The following is a 14,986-nucleotide window of genomic DNA, read 5'->3' as shown; positions in this document are numbered from 1 at the left end:
TCGATTATTACTGGATCGACATGGAGAAAGATGCGAAGGAGTTTGTATGAAAACGTGACGGATTTCAGAGGCACGCACCGATGATCCATTAGCCGGGAGCTACTACATTTGGTCTTGTCACCTTGGCCATTCATGAAATGGGGAATGGACATCGTCGGTCTCCTGCCATGGGCACCCGGTAACTGACTATTTTTCTAAATGGGTTGAAGCTCAGGCATTTGGGAAAGTAAGGGAAAAAGAAGTTATTGATTTTATTTGGGATTACATAATATGTCGATTCGAAATACTGGTCGAGATCGTATGTGATAATGGGAAGCAGTTCATCGACACTAAGGTGAGAAAAATTTTCGAAGACTATAAGATCAAAAGAGTCATATCAACACCCTATTGCCCTAGTGGGAATGGGCAGGTGGAGTCTACAAACAAGACCATACTCCAAAACCTTAAGAAGAGATTGACCAACGCCAAAGAAAAATGGAAGGAAATTTTGCCCAAAGTCTTATGGGCATATCGTATGACCTCAAAATCCAGTATCAGGGCCACCCTGTTCTCGTTGGTCTATAGTGCCGAAGCGCTAATACCGGTCGAGGTAGGAGAACCGAGTTTCAGGTTTTGATATGGACCAAAGATTCAAACGAGGAGGCCATGAGCACGAGCCTGGAACTATTAGACGAGAGGTGCGAGGCCGCCCTCGTTCGGTTGCGCCCAAAAACAATGGATCAAAAGGTGTTACAACCGAAGAGCTAGCCTCCAAAACTTCAATATCGGGGACTTGGTATTAAGAAAGGTGACACTGAACACCCAAAACCTGAACGAAGGGAAGCCGGGACCGAATAGGGAAGGTATATATAGAATTATCGAGATTACGGGTAAAAGTTCATACAAACTCAAATCAGGGAACGGTGAGAAACTACCAAACACCTGGAACATAACCCACTTAAAACGATACTACAGCTAAGGTACAACCCCATTCATTCTTTCCTTTACATATATTGTGAATTGGACTAACACTTGCAGTCAACAACCAAAGAATGGTGCAGCTATTAGGACTAAAAGCACACGTTGCACTCTTTTTCCCTTGAACCAGTTTTGTTCCAAATGGGTTTTTCGGTAAGGTTTTTAATGAGGAAATAGTGGATCGTGCTAACTTAGAATCAAAGACCGATTATGAACAGGAATCGATGGTCATGTCAACAGTATCTGAGCCCTCTCGACGATCAACCTCGAATATTAGGGGTCATCACCCTCTGGTAATGATTTTAGCAAGGAAGGAAACTTTATGTTTGAACGGTTTGGACTCGGCAGATAGGATTTATTGTAAGGTTCAAACGGTCAAATGAACCATGCTCGCATAGACCATCTAAGCCATAACTCGAAGCTTGTACACACTTGCAATCTTGTATATTGCACACAAGAATGAAAGAAAGTTTCTACCTTGCAGATACATATTTTGCCCCTTAAGACTATTATATTTTGTTCCTTAAGGATATCGAGCCCAAGGGCCACCTCTATCCGGATCTAAGAGATCTCCCCCACTCGGGGACTGTCTTCCAAGGCAAACTCGGACGACTCGGGCTATTGAAACCCGGGGGCACAGAAGCCTATTAGGCAGTGCCTAAACTTAAAAGGCTACGGACACCCCCACTCGGGGACTGTCAGCCAAGGCAAGTTTGGACAGCTCGAGTATCAAAGCCCGGAGGTATAAAGCCTATTAGGCAATACCTGAACTTAAAAGGCTATGGCCACCCTAGAAATGGCTCGTAGACGTCCGAAGCCCGTAATCAAAACATAAGGCCTTCAAAAATTTGAAACCGGTTCAAGGGCTACCCTCGGTAAAACTATAATCTAAAAACATCTAAACAAGCACTTCGGGGAAAGATTTCGGTCATACCGAGCCCCGCACAAGTTTCAAACAAAATTACATCGAGAATGAGCCTTGTTCGAACCTCTGAACAAGACCTTATTACATACGTTTTATTCCGTCCTAAGGCATTTGAAATTTTTGCAATCATAAAGAGGAAGCCAAAAGAAACGAACTCGAAAATTTCCAAAGGGAAAAAAGTCGTATATACATTCCAATAAAAGTCTTTACGAAGGCCAATGATAACGGCCCCAACAAAATGAACAAAATGCAAAAACAAAGAAAAATCCCTAAGGCACCTAAGCCCGATCTTTACCAGAACCTGCCTCGTCACCGGGGCCGCCGGGGTCTTCTCCATCCTCGAGTTTGCCGGAGCTCTCAAAGCCTTCCTCTTCCTCGGGGTTAGCCAGCTTCTTGGACTCGGCCTCGAGCCTTTTCGCATCAATCTTGGCCGACATGTCAAAACCCCGGGCATGGACCTCCTCGAGAGTCTCCCTTCGGGACAGCCACTTCACGTACTCAAAAGTAACTTTCAGATGGTCTGGGGCTGCCTCGGCGCCAGCCCTATACTGGGCCACCATCTCCTCATGATCGACCCTGGTTGTTTCCGACACAGACCTCGCTGTTTTGAGCTCATTGCCAAGGGTATCCCGTTCAGCAATGGCCAACCCAGTTGAGACTGAAGGCCTTTGATTCGTTGAGCCCGTGCTTCCGCTTTCTCTCTCGCCACTCGGAGTTGGACCTCCAATGATGCCAGTTGCTCCTGGACAGTCTCTTTCTCCGAATCCAATCGGTCCATTTTTCCTTTCCACAAAAATCGACCATGGCCTTGACCTCGTTCATCTCGGCTCGAAGTTGGTCAATCCTGTCAACTTTCTGTTGGACCTGTGAGGTTTGGCCGTTAGTCTCCATGTCTAACTCATCATCACTAACTTCAAAGATCTTTACCTGTTCCACCAGACATGCTCCTTTTGAGCCGCATCTAACACCTTTCGTTGAGATGATAGCCTACTAGGAGGACACTCAACCTGTCTATCGGGACTGGCGGGCATGAAACGCAGCATCCCGACCCAAAAGGGATGTCAGTACAAATAAAGTACCGAGTATGTAAGGCATGATAGCAGTATATAAAAGACATGAAAGAAACATGGAGTAAAGAACACAACCTGTAATTTTGAATAGCTCTGTGAATCATGAAAATTTTATAATGTCATGCATGTGCGTATAAATACCATACCATGCATAGGTATATGCGCACATAATATCATCAAGCCTCTAAGGGCATCCCATCATATCATCTAAATCACTGTGGGAGAAATCATCAACGTATACCAGTTGATCAGGTGGTGGTGCGTATATAACGCCATAACCTTTTCCCATACCCCATATATATAGACTATACGCGTATATAACGCTATATGGTCAAAGGTCAATATACATGTATAAATGAATGCAATGCATGATGAAGTAAGTCAATAAGATCTCTCAGAATGTCATGAGACCCATGAACAGACGATATGATAGTAGGACACATGTAGAATCAAGAACATAGGAATCCCTAGTACTTCTATGAATAGAATCATTTATGAAAGTTCCGCGTTTGCACGTTTCATTTATATCATATGGATCATGCCAAAAGGAAATAATGGATAGCCTTAACATACCTTAACTCCATTTAGTCCTTAATAGCTTCCAAGCAATTCTTCAAACAACTCAACTCAATCTACCATAGCATAAGGAGATTCAAAATCAATGTTGAGTAAAGGCTAAGTCCGCAAATTAAATTAGTAGCCCGTTTATGTAAAGTTGGGAAGCATCTCCCCTGTAACAAGAGTGTCCTCCAATACCATATACCAATAACAATGACCAGAGAAATCCAACAATACATAATTATCAATAACAAGACACCATATAACAACAACAAGTCACAACTACTTCACGACGAGCTACAAGCCCAATTGGAATCCGTATACCCCATATCACCCCTTATAGACTTCTTACTTTAACTTACTAGTATCATTAACATGATAATGAAGTAATTCACCAATGATTCCAGCCTTATACCATATATTTATAACAAAGAAAATAATACACAACTCCAATTATCCTCAATTAACAACTTTATTTACTAGTTCATGTCTAGTCTATCCATTTAACTTAATCTATATTAATAAAACCTTAAGCACATGCAATAACACAATATACATACCTCCTACAGTAGCTTCAAGTCAAAATCCAAGTTATATTTAGCTTACAATAGCCCTCGATGGAAATACAACACCATAGAAGTGACTTAAGCTAATCTTCACTTCCAATCTCAAGTTTTGTATGCTTCTTTCACCAATTCACTTGATAAACATATAGACATGCATAAAAACAGAAACAATATCATAATAAAGTTATTTTCCCCATTTTCCAGCCATTTATAGTTCATGGAAATAACCTTTCCAAAACAGTCCATTAAAACCCATAACATCTCAAACTATTTCAAGTCTCCTCTTGTAGTATTTTGCTCAACCAACACACAAACAACTTCAAGTACATGTAGTAGGATTTTATACTCACATTAAACAGTAGAAACAACACGAAATTTCAGCGAAGCACAGCCCACGACTAACCTCAATAACACCACATCATTATAGGTGTTGTATTCTCTTCTTGAATCAACTTTTGGTATTCAAGTTGGTGTGTAAACACTTGTAGTTCGCCTTGAAAATATAATATATATGAAAGAGTGACTGATTATTACCTTAATAAATAAGAACAACACGAAATCTGAGGTTACTTACCTTTGAAGAACCCTCCAAAACAGCCACAAGACGAAGAACTACGTTCTAGCAAGCACCATATGATTTCTAGCGTGGGATTCATGTTTTCATCTTAGGTTCTCACCCTAGAATCATGGAGAAACCATTGGAGAGCATTTAGTAGGATTTAGATACTGTTTTGGACCAGAAAAATGAGTTAAAACGAATGTAAATTGACTTAAATACAAGCTAGAACTTTTCCCCGACTTTGTAGGTCCCAGGGGTGCTGCTTGCGCAGTCTCGCAAAAATGAGAATATCTCTCTACTCCGATATCGTATCGATGAACGGTTAAATGAGTTAGAAACTAGACTCAAAGACCTTAAATTTTGTATATAATATGTCCCAAAAAGACATTAAAAACTTACAAAATGTATTGCTCAAAAAGCTTCATTACAAGGCAAATCCTTAGTCGGTTTTTCCACAACTTAAATCCGATTTTTCCAAACTTTATATTTCATATCCAAACATCATATATAGTCATATCATGACTTTAAACCTATTTAAAACATGATTAATAAGTCTCATATTCATCTTAAATTACTTAAGACTTCGGTAAACCTTTCTTCTCCTTGTAGAAGGATTTCGTCCTTTTTGAGCTTACATTAGATAATCCTATAATGACAGTGACGTCTGAAGTACGGGGTGTAATAACATGTCCCCTTAGAAACATTATTCCCTGAATGATAACTCTTAAAGGCTTGCAAAAATGGGACGTAACATCATTAAATCACTTTATATACTTTCAAAGAAGATCTCATTTTCAAGCTTACATCAATTGACTTACGACATACTTTCACGTACAAAAACATGGGGTGTAACATCATTCCCCCCTTTGGAACATTCATCCTCGAATGTTGATTGATGCGCTTATCATTCTCATAACCTATGGCTCTTATGAATACTTTAATATTGTCCTTTGCCATCTTGGCAACTGTTCTATGAATAAATCCAGAGGCTAGGGCATTCCCCACTTTAGGCCTCTTTCTCACGCCACGACTCGTGGTCAGAATGTTTCCAATCTTGTAACTAATGCTACCTTCTATCATGCAGTCTGTACACTACTAAAAATCTAGTTTTAGCGACGGACAAATTCTGTAGCTAAACAGAAAAATCCGTCGCTAATCTCATTTAGCAACGGATTAGCGATAAACTATCAAGAAATTCTACTAGCTACGGGTGATTTAGTGACATATTAGCGACGACGTTCGTAGCTAATTCCAGTTTTTTTATAGTGGTACGACTTTGTCCTTGTATGTGCGCCTATGCGACTCTTCTCTCATTTTTCTCCAGCTTTTAGCCAATCTCTACGCCTCACTTTATGAACATATACAGGACTACGACAAGCTGTCCCTCTGGGCATTTATAGGTATACTGAAGTTCTTCGCTTGGTACTTTGTTGAATGTACCACTATTGTTATATTTTGTTTCCTAGCCTTGGTTATCTATCCTTATGGCTTTAGTGCATCTAGGTAGGTCATACCGTACTATAACACTTACTTCGGTTTATTATTACTGAGGTATGCTACCCAACTCCAGGTTACTCTCTCACTACTTATCCCATATGTATAAATCTAAGTCCTTTAATGCTTCCTTACTGTTATATTTTGGAATTTTTATCCATCTATTGTTGATTCACCTTAATGTTGATCTATATCTACAACTGATAACTTGAGACATCTTACGTAATACATTGTCACTAGGGCTCACGTCTCATCGGAGAACATCTTAAGTGATTTTCCTGATCCACCTAGGGGTGATACTATACTTCAATAATCGTATTTCATAGCATCCCGACGTGATTCATCTTATATGGGTATTCTAATCCCATGCAATTCATGAAATCCCTTTTCTTAAAATCATTACTCATTCAAAAGCCTAAACGTCATCCTCTTATCTATCACCATTACACCCTTATTCTACTACCAGGGCAGCATTTCATCTCTTCTAATTGCTCATATTCTTAGACTCCTCTTAGTTCCTTTAGACCGTATCGAGCTTTCTATAACTTATGGAAACCATCAGCTCTCTTATTTTGATAGGCTTAATCTCGAGGCCTTACCTATTCTCTTCACCTTCTCACTCACCTTTTCATAACCTTACTCTTTTCTACCTAAAACCTTGTTGCTCTATCATACTTTATCTTGCGACCTACACATATCTATTTATATTAGTCACAATCTTCCTTTAAATTGCTAGCACCATAGCTTTCCTTTCGTTCCTTCTCAGTTGTCTTTAAATGTAAGCAATTACTTTTCCTGGTCGTCTGCCACTTGTTGCCCACGAATACTGGAATATCCTGTAACTCATATGATCTCAAATATCACCTTTGATTTTTACTTCCCGTTCATTATGGTGCCACTTTCTTATGAAGTGTATACAATATTGTAGTGAGACTATTGTTACAAGACTATTTCGTCTTTATATCACTATGCTTAGGTTGAAGACTTCTTTCTTATTTCCTCAGCTAGTCTTTCGGGGTAGTACATAGTGGAGACCCTCTGACTCCTGTAAAGCTACGAGCTTATTATATCGCATACCCGAAGGAATCTTTGATGTTCTTACTCGCCTATAATTATCCTTAGTTACATACCTCCGTGCCCTTGTGCTCGTAGGGTTGCTTCTGAATTGAAATTTTGAATGTCTCCCCAGTGGCACTCTCTTTTATTTCTGGAACACTTATACAATACCTTTAACTACCCCAACTCTTATCTGAAAATGTTTCAACAATTGCGATCTCGTATCTGTGAGACTGGATTCCCTATGTTGGGGTTCACTATGTTTATCTTGCACCATCTTTTGATTTATTTGTATCCTCTTGTCTAGCCATAACTAGACTCTTCCTGAATACACTACAGACTACTCGTTGGTCCATTCTCATATCTATATTCTGCGTAACCACTCTCGAGTTATGCCCTTTATTTTAACTGACCTCTTATACTAGCTCATTATGTATCGAGTGATCATTCCCACGTGTTTATCAGTATCATCTGGTGCAGAACCCTTATTGCCTCTCCCCAACGTCATGCTTGCATAATGTTCTGGAGTCATATCATATATGTAGGATCTGAATAAATGCATTCTCATTCCTTTCACCTTTTTACCGCATTCTTCCTTTACTATTCCATATTTACCTCTTCATCTTTGGAGTTTTTTTTTCACATCTTCACTGGCATATTACTCGCCTTGCGGTAACCCTTTTATACCAGGTATAATTGAATTTCTTACGCACAAGGGTGACACTTAGTGTAACTAAGTGCAACTGGCACACTTAGTCCCTTAAGCTTAACTCTGCTCACCATGCTTGCTTTTGGGAAGCGTCTTCCTGAATGAACTTTAAAGGTTACTTCTGTTGTCCATTTTATTATCGCCGGAACATGATCTCTAAAATTCTTATGATGCCGGCTATTGTCAAATCATTCGGTCCCTAATTCATATTCATTTTATCTTGTTCACCAGCTCATACTAATTTCTATTACTCTAGGGTCTAACGTTTTCTTCTGGTAATCACATTGGAGTCACCAACTTATTTCTCGAAAGAAGGATATCACTTTATGGCTTATACTCTTCTATTGTTTCAAGTCATGTCTCCTCTTGTCTTTTCCTTCACTTGACTATAGACTCTGTCATCGTGTCATATTTTGATTTACCGTTATCACTCATATATCACATCTTACTCATGATGCTTCATTTACTCTCTTCTTATTCTCCGGATAATATTTTTGTCTATAACTTTATTCTGAAAACTTCAACAAAACGTTATTTCACTTTTAGCTCCCCTTGCTTCATCTTATTGGCTCTTCGGAATGCCTAACATTCTCTTTTTTTTTTTACTCGGGGCTGGAGTCATACTAAGGTAAATATTTATTCCTTGTAGGATTCCACTGCCTATCTTCTGAAATTTCTAAACATTCTAGTATTCATATCTGACTGTACTATTCTAGAGTTCACCATCTGGGTGTCTCACAAGGAGATCTATTACCACATTTGCACTATCTTCAGAAATGTTAGCTAATGATAACAATCCATCCACTATTTTTGGGTTACTCTAACCCCAGCTGGATCCTTATATACTATCATTCTCTTAAACTATATTTGTTGGCTCCCATATGGCATAATTGAGATGATGTGGTCAATTGTATACACCTCTATTCCTATTGAAGGTAACTGAAAATGCTTATATTTCTCTGCCTGAATTGTAAATACTGATAATCTTCATTAATTAGGTACCTCGTACCCTTCTTCATCTTGCTTATTTTACTTGCTGAAACTTGCATCTACCTTCCGATTCTCTTATTCTTTTTTACCATATGAGTGGATAAATATTCTTGCCTTAGGGCTCCTTATCAAGAAGCTTACACATCTTAGTACACACATGATCTTCTCAAGACCTTACATTTACTCATCATAAGCATGATGCAAAATCGAGTTCCTTTGACTTAACTCTTCCACAACCACATTCAATCTCTTACCAACTGTCTTTCTGGATGTAAGTATCGTTGTATTACAAATAAAATAAAATTTAGGAGCTTGAATTCTTATAACTGAGCTCTACCACACGATCTAGAGTAAGAAGAAAGAGTGACAATCCTAAATGCCCTGTAGCCTCCTTCTTATAAGTGTGGTGCACAACACACTCATAAACAAGACTCTACTAGACACGGCTTGTAGAATCCCTAGGACAGAAATGCTCTGATACTACTTTTGTCACAACCCAAACCGTAGGGACACGACGGACACCCGGTGCCTAACTCAACCGAGTAACAACGTAACGTATCCTTCTTATCATACTATCATGGGTAAATGAACCGGAAAGGCAGTCATGAGATAACTAGAATTAAACATAAGAGAATACTCGACATGTGATGACCCAACATGATATAGAAACTTATGCATACGACATACGGCCTATAAGGCCGACATGATCATTTGTATACTCAAAACATAGGCCAACAAGGCCATACAGGTATCCATATACATGACATCTATCTACAAGCCTCTACGAGTACATAAATATCATAAAGTTCGAGATATGGCCCCGCCATACCAATCAATACATGTCCAAATCATACTGACTAGATAGGCAACTCTGGAGCAAGTGGAGTGCACCAACACCTTCTGCTGAGCTGGTAGCCTACTAGGAGGATTCTCAACCTGTCTATCGGGACCTGTGGGCATGAAACGCAGCGTCTCCAGGCAAAAGGGACGTCAGTACAAATAAAGTACCGAGTATGTAAGGCATGACAGTAGTATATAAAAGACATGAAAGAAACATGGAGTACAGAACTCAACCTATAATTTTGAATAGCTCTGTGAATCATGAAAAAATTATAATGTCATGCATGTGCGTCACGACGTCACACAGAGAGAAAATTGGGTGGTGACAAACATCATCCAGCCTCTGAGGGCATCCCATCATATCATCTCGGCCACTGTGGGTAAAATCATCAACGTATACCAGCTTATCAGGTGGTGGTGCATATATAACGCCATAAACTTTTCTCATATCCCATATACATATAATATACGTGTATATAACACTATCTGATCATGTGTCAATGTACATGTATGAATGAACGAAATGCATAAGAAATACGTTAATAAGATCAATATACCTCATAAGACCCATGAACAGACGATATGATAGTAGGACACATGGGGAATCAAGAACATAGGAACCCTTAGTACTTCTATGAATAGATTCATTTATGAAAGTTTCGCGTTGCACGTTTCGTTTGTAACATATGGATCATGCCAAAAGGAAAGAATGGATAGCCTTAACATACCTTAACTCCATTGAGTCCTTAATACCTTCCAAGCAATTCTTCAAACAACTCAACTCAATCTACCATAGCATAAGGAGATTCAAAATCAGTGTTGAGTAAAGACTAAGTCCGTAACTTAAACTAGTAGCTCGTTTATGTAAATTTGGAAAATATCTCCCCTGTAACAAGAGACTTCTCCAATACCATATACCAACAACAATGATCAGAGAAATCCAGCAATACATAATTATTAATAACAAGACACCATATAACAAAAATAAGTCACAACTACTTCACGCCGAGTTACAAGCCCAATTGGAATCCGTATACCCCATATCACCCCTTATACACTTATTACTTTAACTTACTAGTATCATTAACATGATAATGAAGTCATTCATCAATGATTTCTGCCTTATACCATATATTTATAACAAAGAAAATAATCCACAACTCCAATTATCCTCAATTAGCAACTTTATTTACTAGTTCATGTCTAGTTCATCCATTTAACTTAATGAATGTCAAGATAACCTTAAGCACATGCAAGAACACAATATACATACCTCCTACAGTAGCCTCAAGTCAAAATCCAAGTTATATTTAGCTTACAACAGCCCTCAATGGCAATACAACACCATAGAAGTGACTTAAGCTAATATTCACGTCCAATCTCATGTTTTGTATGCTTCTTTCACCAATTCACTTGATAAACATATAGACATGCATAACAACAGAAACCATATCATAATCGAGTTGTTTTCCCCCATTTTCCAGACATTTATAGTTCATGAAAATAACCTTTTCAAAACAATCCATTAAAACCCATAACATCTCAAACTATTTCAAGTCTCTTTTTGTAGTATTTTGCTCAACCAACACACAAACAACTTCAAGTACATGTAGTAGGATTTTATACTCATCTTAAACAGTAGAAACAACACGAAATGTCAGCCAAGCACAACCCACAACTATCCTCAATAACACCACAACACTATAGGTGTTGTATTCTCTTCTTGAATCAACTTTTGGTGTTCAAGTTGGTGTGCAAACACTTGTAGTTCGCCTTGAAAATCTAATATATATGAAAGAGTGACTGATTATTACCTTAATCAACAAGAACAACACGAAATCTGAGGTTACTTACCTTTGAAGAACCCTCCAAAACAGCCACAAGACGAAGAACTACGATCTATCAAGCACCACGGGATTTCTAGCGTTGGATTCATGTTTTCATCTTAGGTTCTCACCCTAGAATCATGGAGGAACCATTGGAGAGAATTTAGTAGGATTTAGGAACTTTTTTGGACCAGAAGAATGAGTTAAAACGACGGAGAATTGACTTAAATACAAGCTGAAATTTTTTCCTTCCTTTGTGGGTCCCATGGGTGTCGCTTGCGCAGTCTCGCGAAAATGCGAATATCTCTCTACTCCGATATCGTATCGACAAACGGTTAAATGCGTTAGAAACTAGACTCAAAGAACTTCAATTTTGTATATAATATGTCCCAAAAAGACATTATAAAGCTTACGACATGTATTGCTCAAAAAGCTTCATTACAAGGCAAATACTTAGTCGGTTTTTCCGCAACTTAAATCCGATTTTCCCAAACTTTATATTTCATATCCAAACATCATATATAGTCATATCATGACTTTAAACTTATTTAAAACATGATTAACAAGTCTTATATTTATCTTAACTTAATTAAAACTTCGGTAAACCTTTCTTATCCTTGTAGAAGGATTTCGGCCTTTTTGAGTTGTAATCCTATGACAATGACGTCTGAAGTACGGGGTGTAACAATATGTCCCCTTAGAAATATTTGTCCCCAAATGATAACTCTTAAAGGCTTGTGAAAATGGGACGTAACATCATTAAATCACTTTATATACTTTCAAAGAGGATCTCATTTTCAAGCTTACATCAATTGACTTACGACGTACTTTCACGTACAAAAACATGGGGTGTAATAATTACTATGTCCTTATCCGCCCAACCACAGTCCTTTCGAATCACAGGAAGGACAACCTCGTTGATGGAGCAGATATACCTAGATACGGCCTCGCATAGGCCTTGCACCGATGAGGGCATTTCGACCTTAAAATCGTCCGCGGCCGAACACCCCCAGGGGGCTCGGCTGCCGGTTCATTGGCAGTCACGCCCGGAGCGGACCTCTCAAGGACAACCACGTCGGGGGTGGTCTCCTCGACTTCGGTGGACAGCTGCGTAGAAGAAGAAGCAACCTTTTGAGGAACGGTTTTGGAAGTTTTCGCCATTGTTATTTGGAAAAGTCTTGAAAAAGTATGAAGGAAGGTTGGGAGACGAAGGGTAAAAGCTTACTGAGTAAATCAAGCGTGCTGGTTTGGGTAGAAGATGAATAAAGACTTATAATTTGTTGAGAAATCTTGAAGAACGAAGGTAAAAATGTTGGGGTATGAAGAAAAACAATAATATCCTCAAGATTCGAAGGTAGAAGCTTGGCCAAAAGTAAGAATGAATGAAGGAGGGGAGTATTTATAGGGGCTTCACGCCGTTTCGCGTCCAAGGACGGCAGGATGGCTGACACGCATTTGAAGTCATTATGACGCGATTGACAGAACGTTTCGGATCTTTTTTCGTTTCTATTACGGCGTATTGAAGAAGGAATCGAAGTGCTCATGTCGTTTCTCGTCGTAAACTTACTCTCCGAGAAACGAGGGGACTATCTGTATACGGGTAAAACCGAGCCCTTGAGACGCCTCGGTTTCCGATGAAATAAACGGAGCAACAAACGTGACGACAAAGAATCGGAATCGAGGCGAGGAACCTCTCGAGCCGGGGTCCGGGGCAAAACGCCTGCCTTCGAAAATATCGGAGCCATGACCCCGGGATCGATTCGAATCCTAAAGGCTTCGGAGAACACAAACAAGCAATCGAGCATGACCAACAAAAGGCCGTAACATCCGTAATCAACCGGATATCACGGCATAAATCTCGGCATGTAACGGCAGTAATCCGGTAATTAGTTAAACGAAAAAATTTTACCTTATATGAAATTGTACTTAGAGTAGAACTCCCCTATTATATAAAAAATTGTACTTAGAGTAGAACTCCCCTATTATATAAAAGGGATCTGATTATTCATTAAACACAAGCAATATACCCTTATTTTCTTTGCTATTCCAAGTTCTTCATTATCGTGAGCCCGAGAACAATTTATTACGTTCTTTATCCGCCTCATCTATCACGATTTATCATTTGTATTAATCCGCATATCCTTAAAACCACATTTAAATACAATTATTATCCGTTTTTCCGGGTAAAAAAACACAATTTAAAATTTACATTTTCTTGCGCAATATTTTAAAATACAGGCTCATGTCGTCTCTTATTAATTGATCTAGAGGAGTGGGAATACAAACTTAAAGCTACTAACAAGTCCTACTGTGCTTTATTTTTATTCTTAAAAAAGACAGCAAAAAAGATGGTTTTCAAGAAGCTTGTGGTTTCTTCTCAACAATGGGTCTCCAATTCAAATCAACGCCTTTATCTTCATCAACAGGCTTTCCTCCTGGTTCTTTAGCCAACTTCTTCCTAAGTTCTTTTTCATCTTCCACCATAATTTCATCTTGAACATTCTCTGGATCTACATCTCCCACTACCTTTCCTTTCATCTCTTCAGCAGTATCCTCAATTGCCTTCCAAGCATCTTGAGCTGTTTCCTTTGCTTTATCCTTCACTTCTTTCGCCTTATCAGCCATTTCAGATACCTTACCACCCGTTTCACTGCTCCCGTAGTTCCTCTCGTGCCTGCGCTGTGGTGGTTCCGACGACTCCTCTGTTGCAACATATCCTCCCTTTTAATATATTTCCATATGCATGCATAGATCACAACATAAATAAGCATGTGCCTTTGTTTGAAAATCTAAAGAATTAAGTACTAGTAATGATGTAGAGTTAATTTCATAAATAGCGATCCAACTTTCGATTTTTGTCAAATTTAATATATTTTGATGCTTTTACTTTCTATTCTCTACAATATATAAAGAAGGATAGTCGACTTACTTTTCTGTTAAATTAAAGAATGCAACTTTTATAGCTAAGGTACGTACACCATATCAAAAGTTGAAAGTTGTATGATCATCCCTAAGATTAACGCTACTAAACATCTCTCTAATTAAACCTTGTAAATAAGCCGGATCAAGAGTTTAACATATCAATGGACACACGAAAAATGTATATTTTTGGAAAGTGCTAATTATACTATTATATTATAGTCTGAACCACAAGATGCACGTGTACTCATTATAAATCTGTATATGCTACATCCTCCAACTTGGTTTAGTAACCTTTAATTGTACTAAATCAAGCTAGTATAAAAAGACGTACCTTCCAGATTTGACGACCGATAAAGACAGAGGAGGCTCGATTTGGGAAGGCCTTGGAGAGGTTGAAGATGGATTTTTTGGTTAAGGACGCCATTTGTGCTTCTCCTTCCTTTACTTTTTTGGTTAATTGAATGTACTTGAGATGATTCTGAGGTCTTTTAGCTCCTTTTCTTCACGGTATTCT

General features: G+C 38.8%; 1 protein-coding gene across 1 annotated transcript; it reads right to left on the bottom strand.

Annotated features, from left to right (window-relative positions):
- Positions 1-13,739: 13,739 nt before the first annotated feature.
- LOC107827569 (uncharacterized) lies at positions 13,740-14,986 on the bottom strand. The gene is made up of 2 exons (XM_016654725.2): positions 14,804-14,986; positions 13,740-14,271 (listed from the first exon to the last, which is right to left on the bottom strand). The coding sequence occupies exons 1-2, from the start codon at positions 14,894-14,896 to the stop codon at positions 13,906-13,908; spliced, it is 459 nt and encodes a 152-aa protein (XP_016510211.1). The 5' UTR covers positions 14,897-14,986; the 3' UTR covers positions 13,740-13,905.

Source organism: Nicotiana tabacum, chromosome 17, assembly GCF_000715075.1.
Source record: "Nicotiana tabacum cultivar K326 chromosome 17, ASM71507v2, whole genome shotgun sequence".
Taxonomy (NCBI): Eukaryota; Viridiplantae; Streptophyta; class Magnoliopsida; order Solanales; family Solanaceae; genus Nicotiana; species Nicotiana tabacum.
The sequence above is the reverse complement of the archived record's forward strand: the minus strand, read 5'-3'. Positions and strand labels throughout refer to the sequence as shown.